The sequence below is a fragment of the Hypanus sabinus genome, chromosome 13 (assembly GCF_030144855.1).
Source record: "Hypanus sabinus isolate sHypSab1 chromosome 13, sHypSab1.hap1, whole genome shotgun sequence".
Taxonomy (NCBI): domain Eukaryota; kingdom Metazoa; phylum Chordata; class Chondrichthyes; order Myliobatiformes; family Dasyatidae; genus Hypanus; species Hypanus sabinus.
This window is the reverse complement of record NC_082718.1, coordinates 101,988,075-102,008,468: the sequence shown is the minus strand read 5'-3', so window position 1 is coordinate 102,008,468 and position 20,394 is coordinate 101,988,075. Positions and strand designations below refer to the sequence as shown.

General features: G+C 40.1%; 1 protein-coding gene across 1 annotated transcript in view; it reads right to left on the bottom strand.

The window, feature by feature from the left end:
* Window positions 1-2,724: 2,724 nt before the first annotated feature.
* The window catches only part of ksr2 (kinase suppressor of ras 2), a 365,555-nt gene continuing 347,885 nt past the window's right edge, over window positions 2,725-20,394 (bottom strand). Inside the window, exons 18-20 of the mRNA XM_059986939.1 lie at window positions 8,737-8,868; window positions 4,966-5,095; window positions 2,725-3,007 (exon numbers count right to left, since the gene is read on the bottom strand). Coding sequence (XP_059842922.1) covers window positions 2,846-3,007; window positions 4,966-5,095; window positions 8,737-8,868 — 424 coding nt within the window. The 3' untranslated portion in view covers window positions 2,725-2,845. The remainder of the gene's footprint in view (window positions 3,008-4,965; window positions 5,096-8,736; window positions 8,869-20,394) is intronic.

Genomic DNA, 20,394 nt, shown 5'->3' with positions numbered 1-20,394 from the left:
ATACAGATTAATTTGCTTACCGAGCTCTAATGATCAGTGGTTATAATTATACTGAAACTGCCTCTCGCGTGTGTACACAGAGATTCATCACATTCTGATATCTTTTGTTTGTAGCGTTCCACCACAAAACTTAAGCAAAAAGGACGAGATTTTAAAAAAACATTCAGAAATATACTACATCCACCTTTCAGTGCATTGGGAACACAATCTCCCTAAATAATAAAGTGCATGCATAGAATACCAGTAATAAAGTCAAGTATTGAGATTCTGTTGATTTTTGTAATTATATTATAATATTCATTTTGAAAGCAAGTGGCATTTGCGCCCCTCAAGGTACACGTAAACTGAGCGGGGATGATTCAATGACAGTTAACCAAGAAGCACTAAATTGGGCGTGAGAGACAATATCAACTGGGTAATTAAATCTGCATGTTTCTATGGATACAGCACGTTAGTTTGTTTTGCAAGATGGATTAGTAATATACAAGTGGTGTGGAGTATCCATAGACCACCAGCTGCACAGGGTAGTGAACGAGATCAGGAAATGTGGATGGGGTGATCACAACGGCTGTCTTCAGAACAGCAAGTAGCAGCCTTTAGAACTCTGCGCAATGGCTGTTTCTTTACCACAGATTCCATTCTCTCTAATATTTACACTGCCAATTCATCCATATGATCTTGCGTTTACTTTTTGACCGAACATCCATCCCCTTGTGCTACCACTCCTTCCTCAGCTCATGTATTGCAAACAGCCTCTTCTATGTTTTATTAACTACTTCAAAGCCTTTCTTGCCAGACTTATCTCTCTCGTTCTCAATAAAATTGAGCTCAACCACAGCCTTGTTGCCTGTATCCTCACCAGCAACCCTATGGTTGCTAAACTAAATTGTTGATATTTAAGGCTTTGCACTGTCAAAAAGGCCCTCCCCGCATAGGGTGGTACCTCCCCTTCTCTGTAAACTCCTCAAACCCTAGAATTGTTCAAAAACTTTGCTCCTCGAAATCCAACTGCCCCGTTGCATCATTGGTAGCTATCTGTGATAACAATTCATCTGGACTTGAAAGTTCACGTAACAATGTTAAAGTATGAGTTCTGTATCCCAGGCAGTTCTGTATCCCTGTACCTTTCCCTCAGCTAGCACTGTTTTCTTTGGAACATGCCAAGTGCCATATTTGCCTACAACATAACTGTAATTCTATTAATTCTACTTTTAAAGTAGCATACTGATTATATAGCACATTAGGGTGACCTAAGGTCATGGCAAGGTGCTAAATAAATACAATTTCACTAACAGAATTTTCTAAAGTTATATGCATTAATGTTCAACTTTGTAATGGGAAATAATAGATCTACTCTGTGAGATAATAACACTAGCAGAATACCAGCTATTGATGGAACTACGGATCAATCCACCAAGATTCACGCTTCTGGCATCAATTACTTTCAGAGTTTAACCTCAATTGTAAAAAGGAAAAAAGACGATCCCTTAAAAAATACATCCAAATGCCAAGGTGCATTGATAAAAGTTAAACAAGTAGTCCTACCTCAAAAACAAGAAACACTGGTGCTTCACAGCACAAGGATCTGAATAAATTATCATACAAAACTATAGAACCAAAGCATTAATAGCTAAGATATACAGACGCGTCAACTAAGTTTTGTGAAAAGATTGTGCTTAAAAATCTGGCATCAAGAATTGCTTATTTCATGACAGCAATTGGCACAATCAGTGGGAGCATTCAGAACGGGAGAAGGCAGAGTAAAACTGATAGGAGGGAGATAGCAGGAGATAGAGCACTGGACCTAGAGTCAGTGAGGTAATCAAAGAATGTGGAGGAAGAAAGGACTGATTTATAGTTTCTTTTCCATTGATTGGCAATGTGACAGAATCCTATTACAGGCAATAGGTCAGAATGGATACAACAATTGCTGATGAGGATATAATCTCATTCAGAGGGCAAGAATGACAAGGTCCATACAGCCCAACAGCTTGCCTCATTCCTGGGTTCACGATCAAGCTCTCAGCAGCAATTTGCATCTCCCCCTTCAGTGCCAAACCCTTGTAGAATGGGATTAAATAAATATACTATTATTGATCAATTAAGGAGCACTATATGCAGTTTGTAGCCTTATTTCAAGGACGAGGAACGTATGTACCATCAAAAACCTGATAAGAATACACTTCATATTGCACATCTCAAAGACACTGTCTGATCCGCAGCTACTGTGGTACAGGTACGGACAACAATGATAAAGGATCTCACTTTCTTTATCTCCCGACCCCCCCCCCCCCCCAATGTCCTAACTGAATGATGTGCTGGTAATGTAGCCTTATCAGGTTCTCACAGAAAATGAACAAAGTCACTCGTTCTAATTAGGCTCCATCCATTTGAACAGTTGGAACTTTCCTCGTGGAATCATGGGATAATGAAAGTCTAAATATTTGGCAAACATGTCATTCCTTTCATTCACAAGTATCTTTGAAGCCACTGGTCTTTCCTCCAAGTGTGCATTATGTGCCTGCTATGCACAAGACTCAAAGTTAAAACAAATCTGAGTAACTAAATCAAGCAACTTTTCCATGCTGTACACTCTTTCTCCAGAGGGGTTATAAAAAAGATGTGTAAAATTTTGCCTGCTACAGCCGTGCATTTTATTCGGTCAAGACTGAGGTTTACAATACTCACTTTGAGTTTCAGTTTGTGATTCTCAGTTTTGTGCATCCTTGAATGATTGATCAGATTTGTCCATCAGCTGCTCGGAACACGAAAGCAAATGGTCAACCGAACATAATGCATGAAATGCAAGGCTGGATCCAAAATGCGATGATATGCATCTGGAGCTTCACACATTGGAGCTAAGGGAGACGTACTCAGCTGACTTCCAGAAATGTCCAGGGTGAGAGAGCCGACGGTTCCGCTTGGGCAGCTTCTCAAGCAGCTCCATGATCTTCGAGAAACTAGGCCGTTCCTCCTGCTCGTAGGCCCAGCAGAAAATCAAGATGTCCTAAAATCAATTGGAAACAGATACACTTTGGCTGAAAGGATATCACAATAAGTGGGTTATTAAATGCTCACCAAATCAATGAACACAGGATAATTTATAAAGAAGTACTGTAGTTGAATTGGCCAGAGATGAGAAACCCAAAGGATTTATATTCTGGATATGCATGAAGTAGAAAATGATTTATCATCAATATAAGAGCAGAATCAATGGAATAAATGTCACTAATCAACTGGCTTTTAAGCACCATTGAAAACAAAATTAGTTGAAATGTTAGAAAATTAATATCAATAATTGGAACCATTTAATTAATTGCAACAAAACATTTGTAAGCTTGGTGCTGTGTATCCCTACTCTGATGTGTCTCTTTATTGCTTATAAACGTTGCATGGTGAAAGTACAGTGTCCTATAAGAATTGGTTGAGTAAGATCATAGGTACTGGTCCCAAGATTAGACTTAGCAAGACAGCTGAGTAATTATGAGAAGCTGCTCGTTTCAAGTAACTTTTGTTTTTTTTTTCATTTGAAATTTATTTTTTTATTGAAGTTCATCATCAAACAAACATTTCCATAAGATGTATTTCAGACATTGTACATGAATTCATGTCCTGGTAACGAGAAAAAAGAGTTTGATACAGCCACCATTTCTTTCAAAATTTTAAAGCAGAATTAGAGCTAATGCATATTGACTAAAATAATATTGTGGGCTCATCATAAGCAACATTTGTGTGCGAGTTGTTATGGAAGGGGCTTAAAGTGACGGATCAAACCAGTCTGGACTCCTGGGTTCTAATTCCACCAATACTGATTATATTTTGCAAATTAAAGTGTTTTTTTCCCTTCAATCTCTAATGTTGATGTCATTCAAAGATGCAATGTTATACAGCCATTGTGAATTTAATTTTATTAACTTGAAAGGCAGTTGAATGGTTTTGAATATCAGAAACACACACACACACACACCCCCCCCAGAGGAACTCAGCAGGTCAAGCAGCATCTATGGAGAGGAATAAAGAATCAACGTTTTGTGCCAAAACCATTCATCAAGGACTCCTCAACCTGAAATGTCTGCTATTTATTCCTCTCCATAGATGCTGCCTGACTTGCTGAGGTCCTCCAGTATTTTGTGTATGTTACTCTAAAATCTATTGGTCTTTTTCTATGGCTTCTTATTCCAGCAAGCGTTTAATGCAAGTTAACTAATGGTAGATAAGGCGAATGTTTGGAATGACAGATAGGGTAGTGGCCAAGCTGCTTTGCTCCAGGTGGAGTTGAATGACGTTGTGAGACGCAGAAAGAGCAATGTCTCATGCTTTGTTCTAGTTACCACAGAATCTGTATATCGGGTTCATTTATGGTGACTGGTGACTGTGGATATGGATTGTGGATTGTACTTCCTCTACAGATGCAGGCTGAGCTGTTGAGTGTTTCCAGTATTTCTGTTCTCAATTAAGATCCAATCCCAATCGTGTATTGAACAACCCCAGAATGGCATTACATTTTAGGTTCTCTTTCAGTGCAAAATTTGAGGGGGGTGTGTGTGTGTGTGTGTGTGTGTGTGTGTGTGTGTGTGTGTGTGTGTGTGTGTGTGTGTGTGTGTGTGTGTGTGTGTGTGTGTGTGTGTGTGTGTGTGTGTGTGTGTATGTGTGTGTGTGTGTGTGTGTGTGTGTGTGTGTGTGTGTGTTCATTTTTTTTTGTTTTGTTCTGGATTTCCAGCATCTGCAGAATCTCTTGTGTTCATGATCTAGTATGTTCTAGATCCAATTAGCACTTTTCAAAAAGAACCTGAAAGCAACTGGATATTCCACACTTGTAAAACCCCACATCTTAGTGTAATAATTTATTGCTGTCAGATTATAAAGGAACATTACCTAAATAAGAGAAAGCAATCAGCATGATGTACAGTAGATTAACATTATTGAATAAGTTTAATAAATAACAGTTGTTTGGCCTCTACTTACCGCTATCTCCTTTCCTACGCCAATTTGACTTAGATTAGGCTTCATTCCTCGCCCAGCTTGCCATATTATCGCATCTGTGGGCTGATTCTTGAAAGGCCACTCACGTGTGTGCAACTCATACCATATGGTTCTGTCATAAAATTTGAAATAATTAGTTCAACATATTGTTCTCTTAGAAAGTATATATAATTGCACAGGCTTAAACAGTAAACTCTGCACAAAGACATTTCATAACAATGGCTTTATTGTACTGCATATATTCACACTGCAGAAAATGGTAGTCATATTTCTGCTTGAAACTATACAGTAGGTTGCCACAGTACTAATAGACTAAATCAAAGCTCTTGCATACCAAGTCAGTGGCAGCAGATAAAACTTCCTTAGCTGTGTAATACAAGACCTACAAAATATTTAAATAAAATATATTTTGTTATTTTCCTTTGTCAGAATCTAAATGAATAGGAATGAATTACAATTCTATCATTTCTATTCCAATGGCATCTGAATACTACACACACTATGCTGTTAAATTTTAGTGTGCTAGGACTGGTGGTTATTTCATTGGTTCTTAAAATCTAACCAAGGAGGTTGTAACTTTGCCAATATATTTCCGGTGAATAAAACTAGATTAAAACTGAAATTCAACATATAACAACATTAATAAAAGAAAAGCATGAGACTATTAAGACAGGAGCAGAATTAGATTATTTTGTCTTTCGAGTTTGCTCCACCATTTCATCATAGCTGATCCATTTTCCTCTTAGCCACAGTCTCTTGCCTTCTCCCCGTATTCCTCATGCCCTGACCAATCAAGAGTCTATCAACCTAGGCCTTAAATATAGACGAAGACCACAGCTGCCCATGGCAAAACATCCTAAAGATTCACTGCTCTCTGGCTAAAGAAATTCTTCATCATCTAAAATGACGCCCCTCTATTCTGAGGCTGTCCCCTCTGGTCTTAGACTCTCTCACCATAGGAAGCATTCTCTCCTCATCCAGTCTACCAAGGTCTTTCACCATTTGATAAGCTTCAATTAGGTTACCTCTCATTCTTCTGAATTCTAGTGAATACAGGCCCAGATCTATCAAACACTCTTCATACGACAAGCTGTTCAATCCTGGAATCATTTTTGTGAACCTCCTTTGAACCCTCTCCAGTTTCAGCACATCCTTTCTAAGGTAAGGGGCCCAAACCTGCTCACAATGCTCCAGGTGAGGCCTCACCACTGCTTGAGAAATGCTCAACATTACATCCTTGCTTTTTATATTCTGGCCCTCTTGAAATGAATGCTAACTTTTCATTTGCCTTCCTTACCACCGACACAACCTGCAAATTAACTTTTAGGGAATCCTGCACAAGGACTCCCAAGTCCCTTTGCATCAGTTTTTTTGCATTTTCTCTCCAATTAGAAAATAATCTACCCTTTCATTTCTTCTACCAAAGTGCATGACCATACACTTCCTGACACTGTATTCCATCTGACACTTCTTTACCCATTCTCCTAATCTTTCTAAGTCCTCCTGTAGCCTCTCTACTTCCTCAAAACTACCTGCCCTTCCAGCTATCTTCATATCATTTGCAAAATTTGCAACAAACCCATCAATTCTGTCATCCAAATCATTGACATATAAAGTAAAAAGAAGTGGTCCAACACAGACCCCTGTGGAACATGAATTAATGCATTTATAATCCCCCTACCAGGCTCGTATACTAGCTCGGCTCGTTAGTTAACTCTGCGATCAGCCACGTGACTCAGTGGTGAGAAGGCCACCTTTCATAAACAATATACATCCAGGGTCAGTATGATTTGTGGCTCAACTAAACAAGAACACTGTGATGTTCCATTTAAAGAAACATCAATTTGGGCAAATGCTATGCAAATTCTTCCCATACACAATTAACTGCCAGCACGAAATAACAGATCATACACCACATAGAATTATAAAGGAAGTATATTTACTAATTTTAGCTTTATAGAAGTTATTAAAAGAAAGAAAAGAAAGAAGGAAAAAAGGGCCTATTACGATTAGCCCAGTCTAATTGAGTACATGATCATTGCAGCTTGTCTCCTTCAAAGCTGGGTATAACCACTACTCGCAGCGTCAAACCCAAAGCACCCGCCACAGTCTGAACTTCCCTCAAAGTCCAGCTCGAACAAACTGGCTTTCTCTCAGTAGTATTGGCCCTTCCTCCTTGGAGCCATTCATCTGAAGAAAGCACTTCATGCAATAGGGACTTACCTTCCATTGCAATTCTGCAGCATCTTCTCTTCTGTCCCACTCCACAGCACCCACCAAAAGAGCCCAAATCGGACTACTGCCCATCACAAAACTTCCTCCGCCCTGCTCTCTCTAGATCTTTCTCCAGATCCCCCCCATCCTGAATGGCTGACACAACATTCCTAAGCTAAACAGCAGGGCTTCTTATCTTTAGCTGAAACCAAAATAATTCTACCAGTAGGACACACTGCTTTTGCAGAAACCTGCTAAAATGAAATATCTGCAGCATAGCAGTAGAAATTTTAACAGTCAAATTATGGAACCTGCACTCCATACATATTTGGTACAATAAATTACATTGGTAGGTTTATCAGTATATCCTCTTGATTAGATTGCTAAAGGCAAAACAACTTGTTTTAAGGAGTACTAACTCTATTTTCATCTTTCAGCCAGATTTTATGAAGCGTGTGCTTTTGAAAGAAACTGACTACTATCAAAATATCGGTTTGTGCATTTCTATTCAGGAAGATAACACCTGAATTTTTACACACATCTATGGCAGTCATATCCAGAGTCACATGTGGTATGCTACCAGTCCTGCCAGATGCTACATCATATCTGACTCCATTTTTCATCAGTATATTCTTTCCAACTTGCAATATTTGTTTTAAGGTGGTAGGGTGCAGATAGTTACACAAAATCCACAATTGTTGAAGATAAGGTGTGTTTCACTTTAACATATTAACTGCAAACTCACCAAAATATTAATTATTACTCCTACCATCCAAGTTGTTAAAAGTAATCTGTCATAAAAATAGTTATGTTCCATATTGCAGTCTTGGGTTTGGTTTGCTCTCCATTTGATTTTATAATTTTCAAATATATAATGTAAGGAAAATTCAATGGGCAGATGAAAAAGCTTGTATTTGTTGCTGTAATATTGAGCAGTCAGTGATGAGAAATAAGATGAAAATTCTCTTTAATTTATTTTTATCTTATGTGGAATAAAATGATTATTATCATTTACAAATAAAAATGTAAAAGAAAAACATACAACTTTGAGCAAGTACCCCAAAAGGATAAAATAGGAGTCTTCCATGAAAATCAGAAAATAGTCTACAGATGTTGAAAATCTAAAATAAAATCAAAAAATGCTTTTAATACTCAGCAGGGCAGGCAGTAGCTGTAAAAAGTGAAAGAAGATAAAAATGTCACTTAAAAACATGATGAGAAGAAACAGTGAATAGAAGAAACTCAGTGTGGATGCATTAGACAAAGGGTCTTCAACTTGAAATGTTTCCTTGTCATGCTGCTTGACTTCCTGAGTGTTTTAAGTATTTTCTGCTTATGTTCTTCCTGTCCACGGAGGAAAATTATGTTGAATGGAAATTACAATCCTGTAGCTTTTCCACTGAGCACCTGACTTCTGGGCTAGATTTAAACTTGGATAATGTTCGATATCCACTCTCATATCCTAACGCAATGCTTCGTCACACTTATTTTCAAACCAGACACCACAATGACCATCTAATGAACTTGCACTAAACTAACCCAAATGCAAATACATCCGATTGCTTGGAGAATGGGAGTTTGTCTTCATCTGTAGATGGGGAGAGTTGTTGAATAATTTCAGGAGCCAGATGACATAGCCAACCATTAGGAATCCGCATTTCACTTTCTCTCCTGAAGAACAAAATACATGAAAAAAAAAAATTTAATTTGAAGAAAAGAAAAAGAAACATCATGTTAAATTTTACTCCCACACTTTGTATTCACTACTTTATTCAAATAAAATAACTGTTCATGTTAAAAGAAGCATGAAATGGTTGTGATGGTTCTAACATCAACTAAATTTCTATTGAAACATTAATGTTCTATGTATAGTTAAATATATATCTTGTTAATGCTCAATTTTGAAACTGTATGTAGAAATTAAATTAACAGAAACCACAAATAGACATAACTGCAGGTGCAAGAAAATCTAGTTATTCCTGCAAGTTGAACTATGTTCTGTTATTTTTGGATCATCAGTTGGCATTGGTGGTTCTAAATTGAACGCACTGGTGTTCTTCATGAATAGTCTTATGGTTAATCAGCACTACAGCTTTCATTATGCAAGTGGGTTTATGTACATTTGTTTTCTGTGGAATAAAATGCCCATTATCATTTACATAGATTTTTAAAATCAAAAGAAAAACATACAACATTGAGCAAGTATCCCGAAGGAGTCTTTGCTGAAAACCAGAAAATAATCTAATTCAATAAGTTCGGTGTGGATTCATTAGATGAAAAGTCTTCAGTCAATATGAAAGTCTAAATATACTTGCTCAATATGAAAACCTACATATGAAGTCTTGAAGTTAAGATTTGAACATAAAAACAAAAGCATTTTTTCTTCCTTCATTGATATTGATCTGAAACTAAAGTATTTTCTATTTTGCAGAAAATAGAAAGGAATACTAAATGGAAAGAAACTGCTAACTGAGTTTTTATTCATATATTCTGATACCCCCTCATGGGACTCCATATTGAATATTGTGAATGCTATTGTGAGGAATCTTTATAATGCAAAATGTTAAGTGAAGTAGAAGGGTAAATTACAGTTGCTGTTTGATTATGGAACACAAATGCAACTTTTCCAACATACACGAGCCTCATCAACAGAGATGTCCTTTATGTCAAAGGTATCAACATTATCCAAAGATGTACAATTTCTATCGCTGCCATGATGCTGGCTATATCTACATTCTACACAATAAGTTGTACTACTAGCCATGTTGCTCATAAAAACTAATAATGGTTTTCCAAATGTTAACACCCTGCCGAACAAAATAAAATCATAAACACAAGAAAGTCTCCAGATGCTGGAAATCCAGAGCAACACACACAAAATGCTGGAGGAACTCAGCAGGTCAGGCAGCATCTAGGGAAATGAATAAACTGTTGACGTTTTGGGCCAAGACCCTTCTTTAAGATTAAGAAGGAAGGAGGAAGACAAGGGTACAAGGGTGGGGGAGGGGAAGAAGGGTAGCTGGAAGGTAATAGGTGAAGCCAGGTAAGGGGGGAAAGCCAAGGGCTGGAAAAAAAGGAACCTGATAGGAGAGAAGTGTGGATCATAGGAGAAAGGGAAGGAGGAGGGGATCCAGGAGGAAGTGATAGGTAGGTGAGAAGAGGTAAAGAGTTCAGAGTGGGGAATAGAGGAAGGGGGGGGAGGAATTTTCTGACTGTAAGGAGAAAAAGATATTTGTGCCATCAGATTGGAAGCAACCAAGATGGAATATAAGCTGTTGCTCCTCCATCCTAAGGGTGACCTTGTCTTGACACAAAAGGAGGCCATGGGCTGACATGTCAGAATGAGAATGGGAATTGGAATTAAAATGCATGGCTATTTGATTGCATACTTCAGATAGTTAGTAGAAGATGTATTGTACCAAACATATCAAGAAATAGTCATTAAGTAGAATAATTTAATAGAAGTTGAGTTAGCATTAGTGCTCTGATCATTTTTCTTTAGTTCTATTGTGTATTTAAAATGGCTGATGCATTGAGTAAAGAGCAAAGATGCCTATTTGGAGCTTGACATAATTAGAATCATATGTAAGGAAGTACATTCAAAGGTGTCTGATTTTAGTTAACTTGTCATTTAGGTATTTACCATTTTGTATAGCAAGCTATTGAAAGTATGAGCTGAGACTGTTGCAACAAGAGTAAGTGTGCATTTTAGACCTGAGTAAATAAGGCAATCATCTATCATCTCCTTAACCTATCAGGCCAAATGATTATGGAATTAGTAGTATTTATATCATCAAGGAAATGTACATTAGAAGAGCAGCAGAGGAGGGGGTAAATTTAATGTCAATCTTAGTACAGAAAGAGTTTGAAGAAATTTGGCATGTCAACAAATACACTCAAAAACTTCTATAGTTGTACCGTGGAGAGCATTCTGACAGGCTGCATCACTGTCTGGTATGGAGGGGCTACTGCACAAGACCGAAGGAAGCTGCAGAAGGTTGTAACTCTAGTCAGCTCCATCTTGGGTACTAGCCTACAAAGTACCCAGGAGATCTTTAGGGAGCGGTGTCTCAGAAGGGTAGCGTCCATTATCAAAGACCTCCAGCAACCAGTGAATGCCCTTTTCTCACTGTTACCATCAGGTAGGAGGTACAGAAGCCTGAAGGCAAACACTCAGCCATTTAGCAACAGCTTCTTCCCCTCTGCCATCCAATTACTAAATGGACATTGAAGCTTTGGACACTACCTCACTTTTTAAATTTACAGTATTTCTGTTTTTGCACATTTTAAAAAATGTATTCAATATATGCAATTGATTTATTTGTTTATTTATTATTATGTTCTATTTTATTTATTATTATTTTTCTCTCTCTCTCTCTCTCTCTCTCTCTGCTAGATTATGTATTGCATTGAACTGCTGCTGCTAAGTTAACAAATTTCACATCACATGCCGGTGATAATAAACCTGATTCTGATTCTGAATTAAGAGAAAGAAGGAAAAGTTAGTTTAAAATTAAAGGAAAAAGCATCAAAAAGATAAAGCATAATAAATGAAGATTTTAAGAATCTCTTAAAGTCCCTAACTATTAATCTTGAATGGATGGAAGAATAATATTGTAATAATTGCAATGCCAGAGAGGTTGACTGTCAGTAAATAATAATTAGCATGTTGTTATACAGAGAGATAGACAGTCTGTGGCAAGTTTAATTCACACTTACTGTGCAGGGACAACAATTTCATGCCATTCAATACAGTTTTTAAAGATTATGCAGAAAGTAAGTAGCATTTTTGCAAAGTTAATGGCGAAACATACCCAATTTTTGAAAAATTGAGTTTATCCTTTTGATTTATTCCTCCAACCAGTTGAAATTGCTTTTGTACTTAAAGAATCAGGAATATTGTTAACCTTAGCATTACTTTGACTGTAAAATCCCTTTTTTCCAAAAATGCTATGGGCAATAGTATGTATTTATAACATCATTGCAGAATATACTGCGCTATTTATGAATTTAAAATTCCAATGAATTATGTTTACACACTTGTTAACAGTCATGTGATTAAATAACTCACTGATTTCAGTCAGTTATATGCTTGCAGTCACATATGCTCACAGAAGTTGTAGGTACTAAGACTAGCGTCTTGAGATCAGTGGCTGATTTGATCTGCTGGAATTGCATTCTCCAATATGAGGTTATAAAAAAGTATAAATAGTGAATGCTGAAATGGTACAGCAGTTTGAAATCACGTTTTTCTCTTTTTAATTAAGTCATATTGTAGTACAATGAAAAAGCAAAATAAATTAATATATTGGATAGGGTTCTTCATAGGAACTCGTCTCCATCTTTTTGGCATATACCACAGTTAAGTCAAGATACTAATCGGATGATGGTAATGACATTATGTCTAATTAAAATCTGATGCTCGTCAAAGCAATGATCAGTGAAGGAATCACATTCAGACAAATGGATAAAAATGATTTTCATACCATGCTTACCCTTATTCTACTTCACTGCTGGAGATAATAAAGGGACCTCAATTTATCCCTTAAAATGCCGTTTCCAAATAAAAATGGGACAACGGAACTCTTTGAGCCAAGGTTAAATAAGTAGACTTTTGTGAAGCTCTATATAATTCCAAGTTTATGTTTTATCCAAAAATATAGTTTGTAAGTCTCAGCAATAATTAGTATTTTTTATTCTTCAAAATAATCTATTGAACGTTGAATATGGTGAGAGTGAAATTACAGCATTGTTACTGAAATGGAGGGATTTTGTTACATTCATGCCAAGTTTTACTGTTGTTCCATCAGAATATGTTAGAAATACTTATTAACTCAACCATCCCATGATAATGGATGTAACATAGCTGTTTCTTTGATCATCAAAATGTTTCTGCAGATAGTAGAAAATGCAGATAAATTTAAATATAGCATTTTCAAAATCTTCCAAAGAGCATCCATATATTTCAGTTACAAAATTCATCAACCAATGCAAAACATATATTGTTTTTTTAAATTACTCAGTTTCCCTGCATGGCAATATTCTAATATTTCAAAATTTATGTTGCCTAATATCCCAGAACCTGCAGAAAGCAGACCCCCCCCCCCACCCTATCCTAGGTACAGTATGTATTTAAGGGCATTATCTTGAAGGGGCTCCGAGCAAGATGTTTGGCAAGGCCATGCATTTATAAATAATCATATAGGTGTTTGGGTGGGGCGGGGGATGGAAATAGAACACAGAACTATTGACCCACATAGTGCTAAAACGTATCTCTGACTGATGACTAACTAGCATGCTTTGTTTTAGCTCCTGTCAAATGTTATGAATGCTTATTCTTCTTCTTACATTCAGAAAAATTCAAATTAATCAGTAATTTCTGGAGACATTGAAATTATTAAAATATATTTAAAAACTAAAGATCTGAAAAAACTAAACCAAAGCACAAAAATACATAATTATGTTCACTGCATACCAAATTGCATGCAAGCTCTCCTGTTGAAAAGACCATGTCCTTGCTAAAACAATCTACTCTGAGAGTCAGTTTGGATTTAGAGCGTGCAGCTTCGCATTTGGACATGTCGTTCACATAATGTTTGCTGTAAGAAAAAAAACTGGGCACAACAGCGACCTCTTTATCATTTATTAAGTTATAAAAGACCTTCCACACAGTTAGTAGTAATGGCACCTGCGAGATCCTGCTGAACACTGCAGACAGCCTCCTAGTCAAGCAAACAAAAGAAAACAAGGGCAGTATAACAAAGGAACATCATCAGAGTTAAGCTTTGATGATACTTTGAAGCAGTATTACATCCTGGCATCAAATTATTTCTGTACCTTTTTCTTATCAATTAGCTTCTCAAAGTGCTCAGGCTGGGATATTAAGATAGCAGCCTGTCCAATATTAGACAGTGTTAGAGGAAAGGGCATGTCTCAACATCACTAAATAGATTTGCTCTTTGGAGATAGCAACTAATGAAATGCAAATCAGAGAACATTTGAACAATACAGTACAGGCCCTTTGGTGCTCAATGTTGTAACAACCTTTTAACCACCTCCAAGATCAATCTAATTAATAACTCCCATGTAGATCTCCATTTTTCACTCTCATTCATGTGCCCGAGTCTCTTAAATGTCCTTAACTTATCTGCCTTTACCATCACCCCCGACAGTGCAGTTGATGCACCTAATATTCACTGTTTTAAAAACTTACCTCTGACATGAACCTGCTTGCTATACTTTCCTCCAACTACGTCAAAAATTATGCCCTCTTGTATTACCCATTCCTGCCCTGGAAAAGAATGCACTTGTCCACTCTGCTTATGCTTCTTATCATCCTTTATACCTCTATCAAGTCACCTCTTACCCTCCTTTGCTTCAAAGAGAAAAGCTCTAGCTTGCTCAGCCTTTCCTCATAAGACATGCTCTCTAATCCAGGCAGCATCCTGGTACATCTCCCCTGCGCCCACTCCAAAGCTTCTATCTCCTTGATGATACACACAAAATGCTGGTGGAACACAGCAGGCCAGGCAGCATCTATAGGGAGAAGCACTATTGACGTTTCGGGCCGAGACCCTTCGTCAGGTCTAACTGAAAGGAAAGATAGTAAGAGATTTGAAAGTAGGAGGGGGAGGGGAAAATGCGAAATGAAAGGAGAAGGCTGGAGGAGGTGGGGTGAATCTGAGAGCCAGACAGGTGATTGGCAAAAGGAAAACAAGAGCTGGAGAAGGGAAAGGATCATGGGATGGGAGGCCTATGGAGAAAGAAAGGGGAAGGGGAGCACCAGAAAGAGATGGAGAACAGGCAGAGTGATGGGCAGAGAGAGAAAAATAAACTAAATATATCAGGGATGGGGTAAGAAGGGGAGGGGCATTAACGGAAGTTAAAGAAGTCAATGTTCATGCCATCAGGTTGGAGGCTACCCAGCCGGTATATAAGGTATTGTTCCTCCAACCTGAGTGTGGCTTCATCTTGACAGTAGAGGAGGCCATGGATAGACATATCAGAATGGGAATGGGACATGGAATTAAAATGTGTGGCCACTGGGACATCCTGCTTTCTCTGGCGGACAGAGCATAGGTGTTCAGCGAAATGGTCTCCCAGTCTGTGTCGGGTCTCACCAATATATAAAAAGCCACACTGGGAGCACCGGACGCAGTATACCACACCAGCCAACTCAGAGGTGAAGTGTCACCTCACCTGGAAGGACTGCCTGGGGCCCTGAATGGTGGTGAGGGAGGAAGTGTAAGGGCAGGTGTAGCACTTGTTCCGTTTACAAGGATAAGTGCCAGGAGGGAGATATGTGGGAAAGGATGGGGGGAAACGAGTGGACAAGGGAGTTGTGTAGGGAGCGAACCCTGCGGAAAGCAGAAAGAGGGAGGGAGGGAAAGATGTGCTTGGTAGTGGGATCATGTTGGAGGTGGCGGAAGTTACGGAGAATTATACGTTGGAACCGGAGGCTGGTGGGGTGGTAGGTGAGGACAAGGGGAACCCTATCCCGAGTGGCGTGGTGGGCAGATGGGGTGAAGGTAGATGTGCGGGAAATGGGAGAGATGTGTTTGAGAGCAGAGTTGATGGTGGAGGAAGGGAAGCCCCTTTGTTTAAAAAAGGAAGACATCTCCTTCATCCTGGAATGAAAAGTCTCAACACCTTATATATTGGCTGGGTAGCCTCCAACCTGATGGCATGAACATTGACTTCTCTAACTTTGTTAATACCCCTCCCCTTCTTACCCCATCCCTGATATATTTAGTTTATTTTTCTCTCTCTGCCCATCACTCTGCCTGTTTTCCATCTCCCTCTGGTGCTCCCCTCCCCCTTTCTTTCTCCTAGGCCTCCCGTCCTATGATCCTTTCCCTTCTCCAGCCCGGTATCCCTTTTGCTAATCACCTTTCTGGCTCTCAGCCTCACCCCACCCCCTCTGGTCTTCTCCTATCATTTCGCGTTTCCCCCCCCCCCACTTTCAAATCTCTTACTATCTTTCCTTTCACTTAGTCCTGATGAAGGGTCTTGGCCCGAAACGTCGACAGCGCTTCTCCCTATAGATGCTGCCTGGCCTGCTGTGTTCCAACAACATTTTGTGTGTGTTGCTTGAATTTCCAGCATCCGCAGATTTCCTCATATCTCCTTGATGAATAGGTTCTCTGATTTATGCACCGAATTCAGCAAGGTAATTAGTACCAGGAAACCTGTTACAATATCATGGAATACCAACATCCCACCAAAAATCTAAGTCATTGACAACATAATCTTGCTTTTACCAATTCTAGTTTTGTTCTCTTTTATGATTTAAATCCTACTTTATTGACCACCTATTCAATACTAATGTGGTCTTATGAGACCACATTATGTGGTCTGTAAATGTCCCTGAAAATATCTACTACACCAAAAGTGATATAAAAATGCAAGCTGTGTATGAGCTCAACTCTTTTTGACTCAGAAGTAGTAAAGCTGCCTCCATTTAGCTAACACTCAGTACCAAAATAACCTTTCTTCTTCCTCTTACAGAAACATCTGCACGATGCTAAGCTAGAGAACATCATCAGTGATGTTACCTGGGGTCGTCAGGTGTTTCCGGTCTTTCATCATCATACATCATTGCTCAGGCAACCTGACCGGGATTGATCAGACCCTGGCCTGTGCCCTAGCAGCAACCCAGGGCTCTGTCCTCTTTATCCAGAGCCATCTTGATGCTTTCTCTGATGCATCTATGGTGGTAGAAATGGCTCTCCTTCTTCTCTCCTGTGATTCCAGTGCAGTGCATACTTTGCAGAGCGACTGGCCTGCAAAGCCACGACACCAGACCTCCACGGGCCAACACTTTGATCTCCAGCCTCTTCTTTGGCAGTTGTTCTTCAGATCTTCATACTTGGCTCTTTTCCACTCATAGGCCTCCTCCATGCGATCTTCCCACTGCACGGTAAGCTCAAGCATAAGAACGTGCTTCGATGAGTCAGACCACAACACAATGTCGGGCTGCAACGTAGTCTCTTTGATGAGGGGCAGATGTTTTCCCAGGTAGTCTTTCAGCTTCCAGTCCTGCTCAGTGAAGAGTAACCCAGTTGCTTTCTGGTTCTGTTGGTTTTCCCCCCTCTTTGACAAAACAGACGGTATTCTTGACCGGACCTGTTTTCTGGCAGATGTTAAGAGTGCTGCAGACTGTCTCAGCAATTCTCTGGAGGACCTGGACATGCCACCGCTGATAACGGCCATCGGCAAGAGCCCTGGGGCAGCAGCTCATTATATTTGTCAGCAACACACACAAAATGCTGGAGGAACTCAGCAGGCCAGGCAGCATCTATGGAAAAGAGTACAGTCGATGTTTCGGGCTGAGACCCTTCATCACGACTGGAAAAAAAGAAATGAGGAACCAAAGTGGAAGGAGGGGAGGGAGAACCACCAGGTGATAGGTGAAATTGGGAGGGGGGAGGGGTGAAGTAAAGAACTGGGATACAGGGCTGGAGAAGGAGGAATCTGGTGGAGAGGACAGAAGCCATGGAAGAAAGAAAAGGGGGAGCACAAGAGGGAGGATATAAATAGGCAGATAAGGAGATAAGGTGAGAAAGGGAAATGGGAATCGGGAAAAGTGAAGGGGGGTGGGAGGGCATTATCGTAAGTCAGAGAAATCAATGTTAGCTTTTGATTACAAAACATAACAGTTGCATGTTATTCACACAAAAAGCTGGAGGGGCTCAGCAAGCCAGGCAGCAACTATGGAAAAGAGTACAGTCAACGTTTCAGGCCGAGACCCTTTGGCAGGACTGAAGAAAAAAAGGCTGAGGAGTAGATTTAAAAGATGGGGGGAGAAACACAAGGTGATAGGTGAAACTGGGAGGAGGAGGGATGAAGTAAAGAGCTGGTAAGTTGATTGCTGAAAGAGATACAGGGCTGGAGAAGGTGGGGGGGGGGTCTGAAAGAAGAGGACAGATGGCCATGGAAGAACGAAAAGAGGGGAGCAGCCCCACAGAGAGGGGATGGATGGGCAAGGAGATAAGGTGAGAGAGGGAATTGGGGATGGGGAATGGTGAAGGAGAGTGGGGGGGGGGGCATTACCTGAAGTTCAAGAAATCCATGTTAATGTCATTAGGTTGGAGGCTACCCAAACGGAACATAAGGTGTTGTTTCTCCTCCCTAAGTGTGGCCACACCCTGAATGTGAGGGAGGAGGTGTAGGGGCAGGTGTTGGGGTAGCACTTGTCTGCTTGCGAGGATAAGTGCCAGGAGGGAGCTCAGTGGGGAGGGACAAACGGACAAGGGATTCGCAAAGGGAGTGATCCCTGTGGAAAGCAGAAAGTGGGCCCCACGCAGTCCTTCCAAGTGAGGTGACACTTCACCAGCGAGCCTGTTGAGTTCATATACTGTGTCTGATGCTCCTGGCGTAGCCTCCTGTATATTGGTGAGACCCAGCATCGACTGGGAGGCCGCTTTGCCAAGCACTTATGCTCCATCCACCAGAAAAAGTGGGATCTCCCAGTGGCCACCCATTCTCATTCCACTTCCCATTCCCATTCTGATACGTCTGTCCATGACCTCCTCCAGCTCTGGCAGGGTTTGCAGGACATCACCTTCTATAAAGCAAGACCCAATAGTATGAATGGCAGGGTGCTTCACTACCAGATGAGCTCAATGCCTTCAATGTCTGCTTTGAATGAGAGAATATAACCTCAGCTGTGAAGATCCCTGCAGCAACTGATGACCTGTGATCTCTGTCTTGGAGGGCAATGTCAGGCTGTCGTTCAGGAGGGTGGACCCTCACAAGGCAGAAGGCCTCAATGGAGTACCTGGTAAGGTTCTGAAAACTTGTGCCAACCAACTGGCGGGAGTATTCATGGACATTTTCAACCTCTCACTGCTACAGTCAGAAGCTCCCACATACTTCAAAAAGGCAACAATAATACCAGAGCCTAAGAAGAGTAGAGTGAGCTGCCTTAATGACTATCACCCAGTAGCACTCACATCGATGGTGATGAAATGCTTTGAGAGGTTGGTCATGACTAGACTGAACTCCTACCTCAGCAAGGACCTGGACCCACTGCAATTTGCCTATCACCACAGTTGGTCAACGGAAGATACAATCCCAATGGCTTTTTACATGGTCTTAGGTCAGCTGGACAATAAAAACACCCATGTCAGGATGCTGTTGGTTGACTCAGTGACTCAGTGTTTAACACCATCATTTCCACAGTCCTGATCGATAAGCTGCAGAACCTTGGCCTCAGTACCTCTCTTTGCAATTGGATCCTCGACTTCCTAATCAGGTAACCACAACCTGTGCAGATTGGTGATAATATTTCTTTCTCATTGACAATCGACAGTGGCACAGCTTGGGGGTGTGTTCTTAGCCCACTGCTCTACTCCCTCTACAACCATGATTGCGTGGCTAGGTATAGCTCAAATATCATCTATTATTTGCTGATGATACAACCATCGTTGGTAGAATCTCAGATGGAGATGAGAGGGCGTAGAGGAGTGAGATACACCAGCTAGTTGAGTGGTATCACAGCAACAACCTTGCACTCAATGTCGATAAGACGAAAGAGCTGACTGTAGACTTCAGGAAGGGTAAGATGACGGAACATGAACCAATCCTCATAGAGGGAACAGAAGTGGAGAGAGTGAGCAATTTCAAATTCCTGGGTGTCAAGGTCTCTGAGGATCTAACCTGGTCCCAACATATCGATCCAGCTATAAAGAAATCAATACAGTGGCTATATTTCATTTGGAGTTTGACAAGATTTGGTTTGTCACCTAAAAACACTTGAAAACTTCTATAGATGTACCATGGAGAGCAATCTGACAGGCTGTATCACTGTCTGAGGTGGGAAGGGGGTACTACAGTACAGTACCAAAAGAAGCTACAGGAAGTTGTTAAATTAGTCAGCTCCAACTGGGGTACAAGCCTCCGTGATATTCAAAACATCTTCAAGGAGCAGTGCCTCTGAAAGGTGTCATCCATTATTAAGGATCCTCTTCACATAGGACATTCCCTCTTCTCACTGTTACCATCAGGTAGGAGATACAGAAGCCTGAAGGCACACACTCAGCGATTCAGGAACAGCTTCTTCCCCTCTGCCATAGATTTCTAAATGGACATTGAACTCATGAACACTACTTTGCTTTTTTAATATATATCATTTCTGTTTTGCACTATTTTAAATCTAACTATTAATATACATATACTTACTGTAATTGATTTACT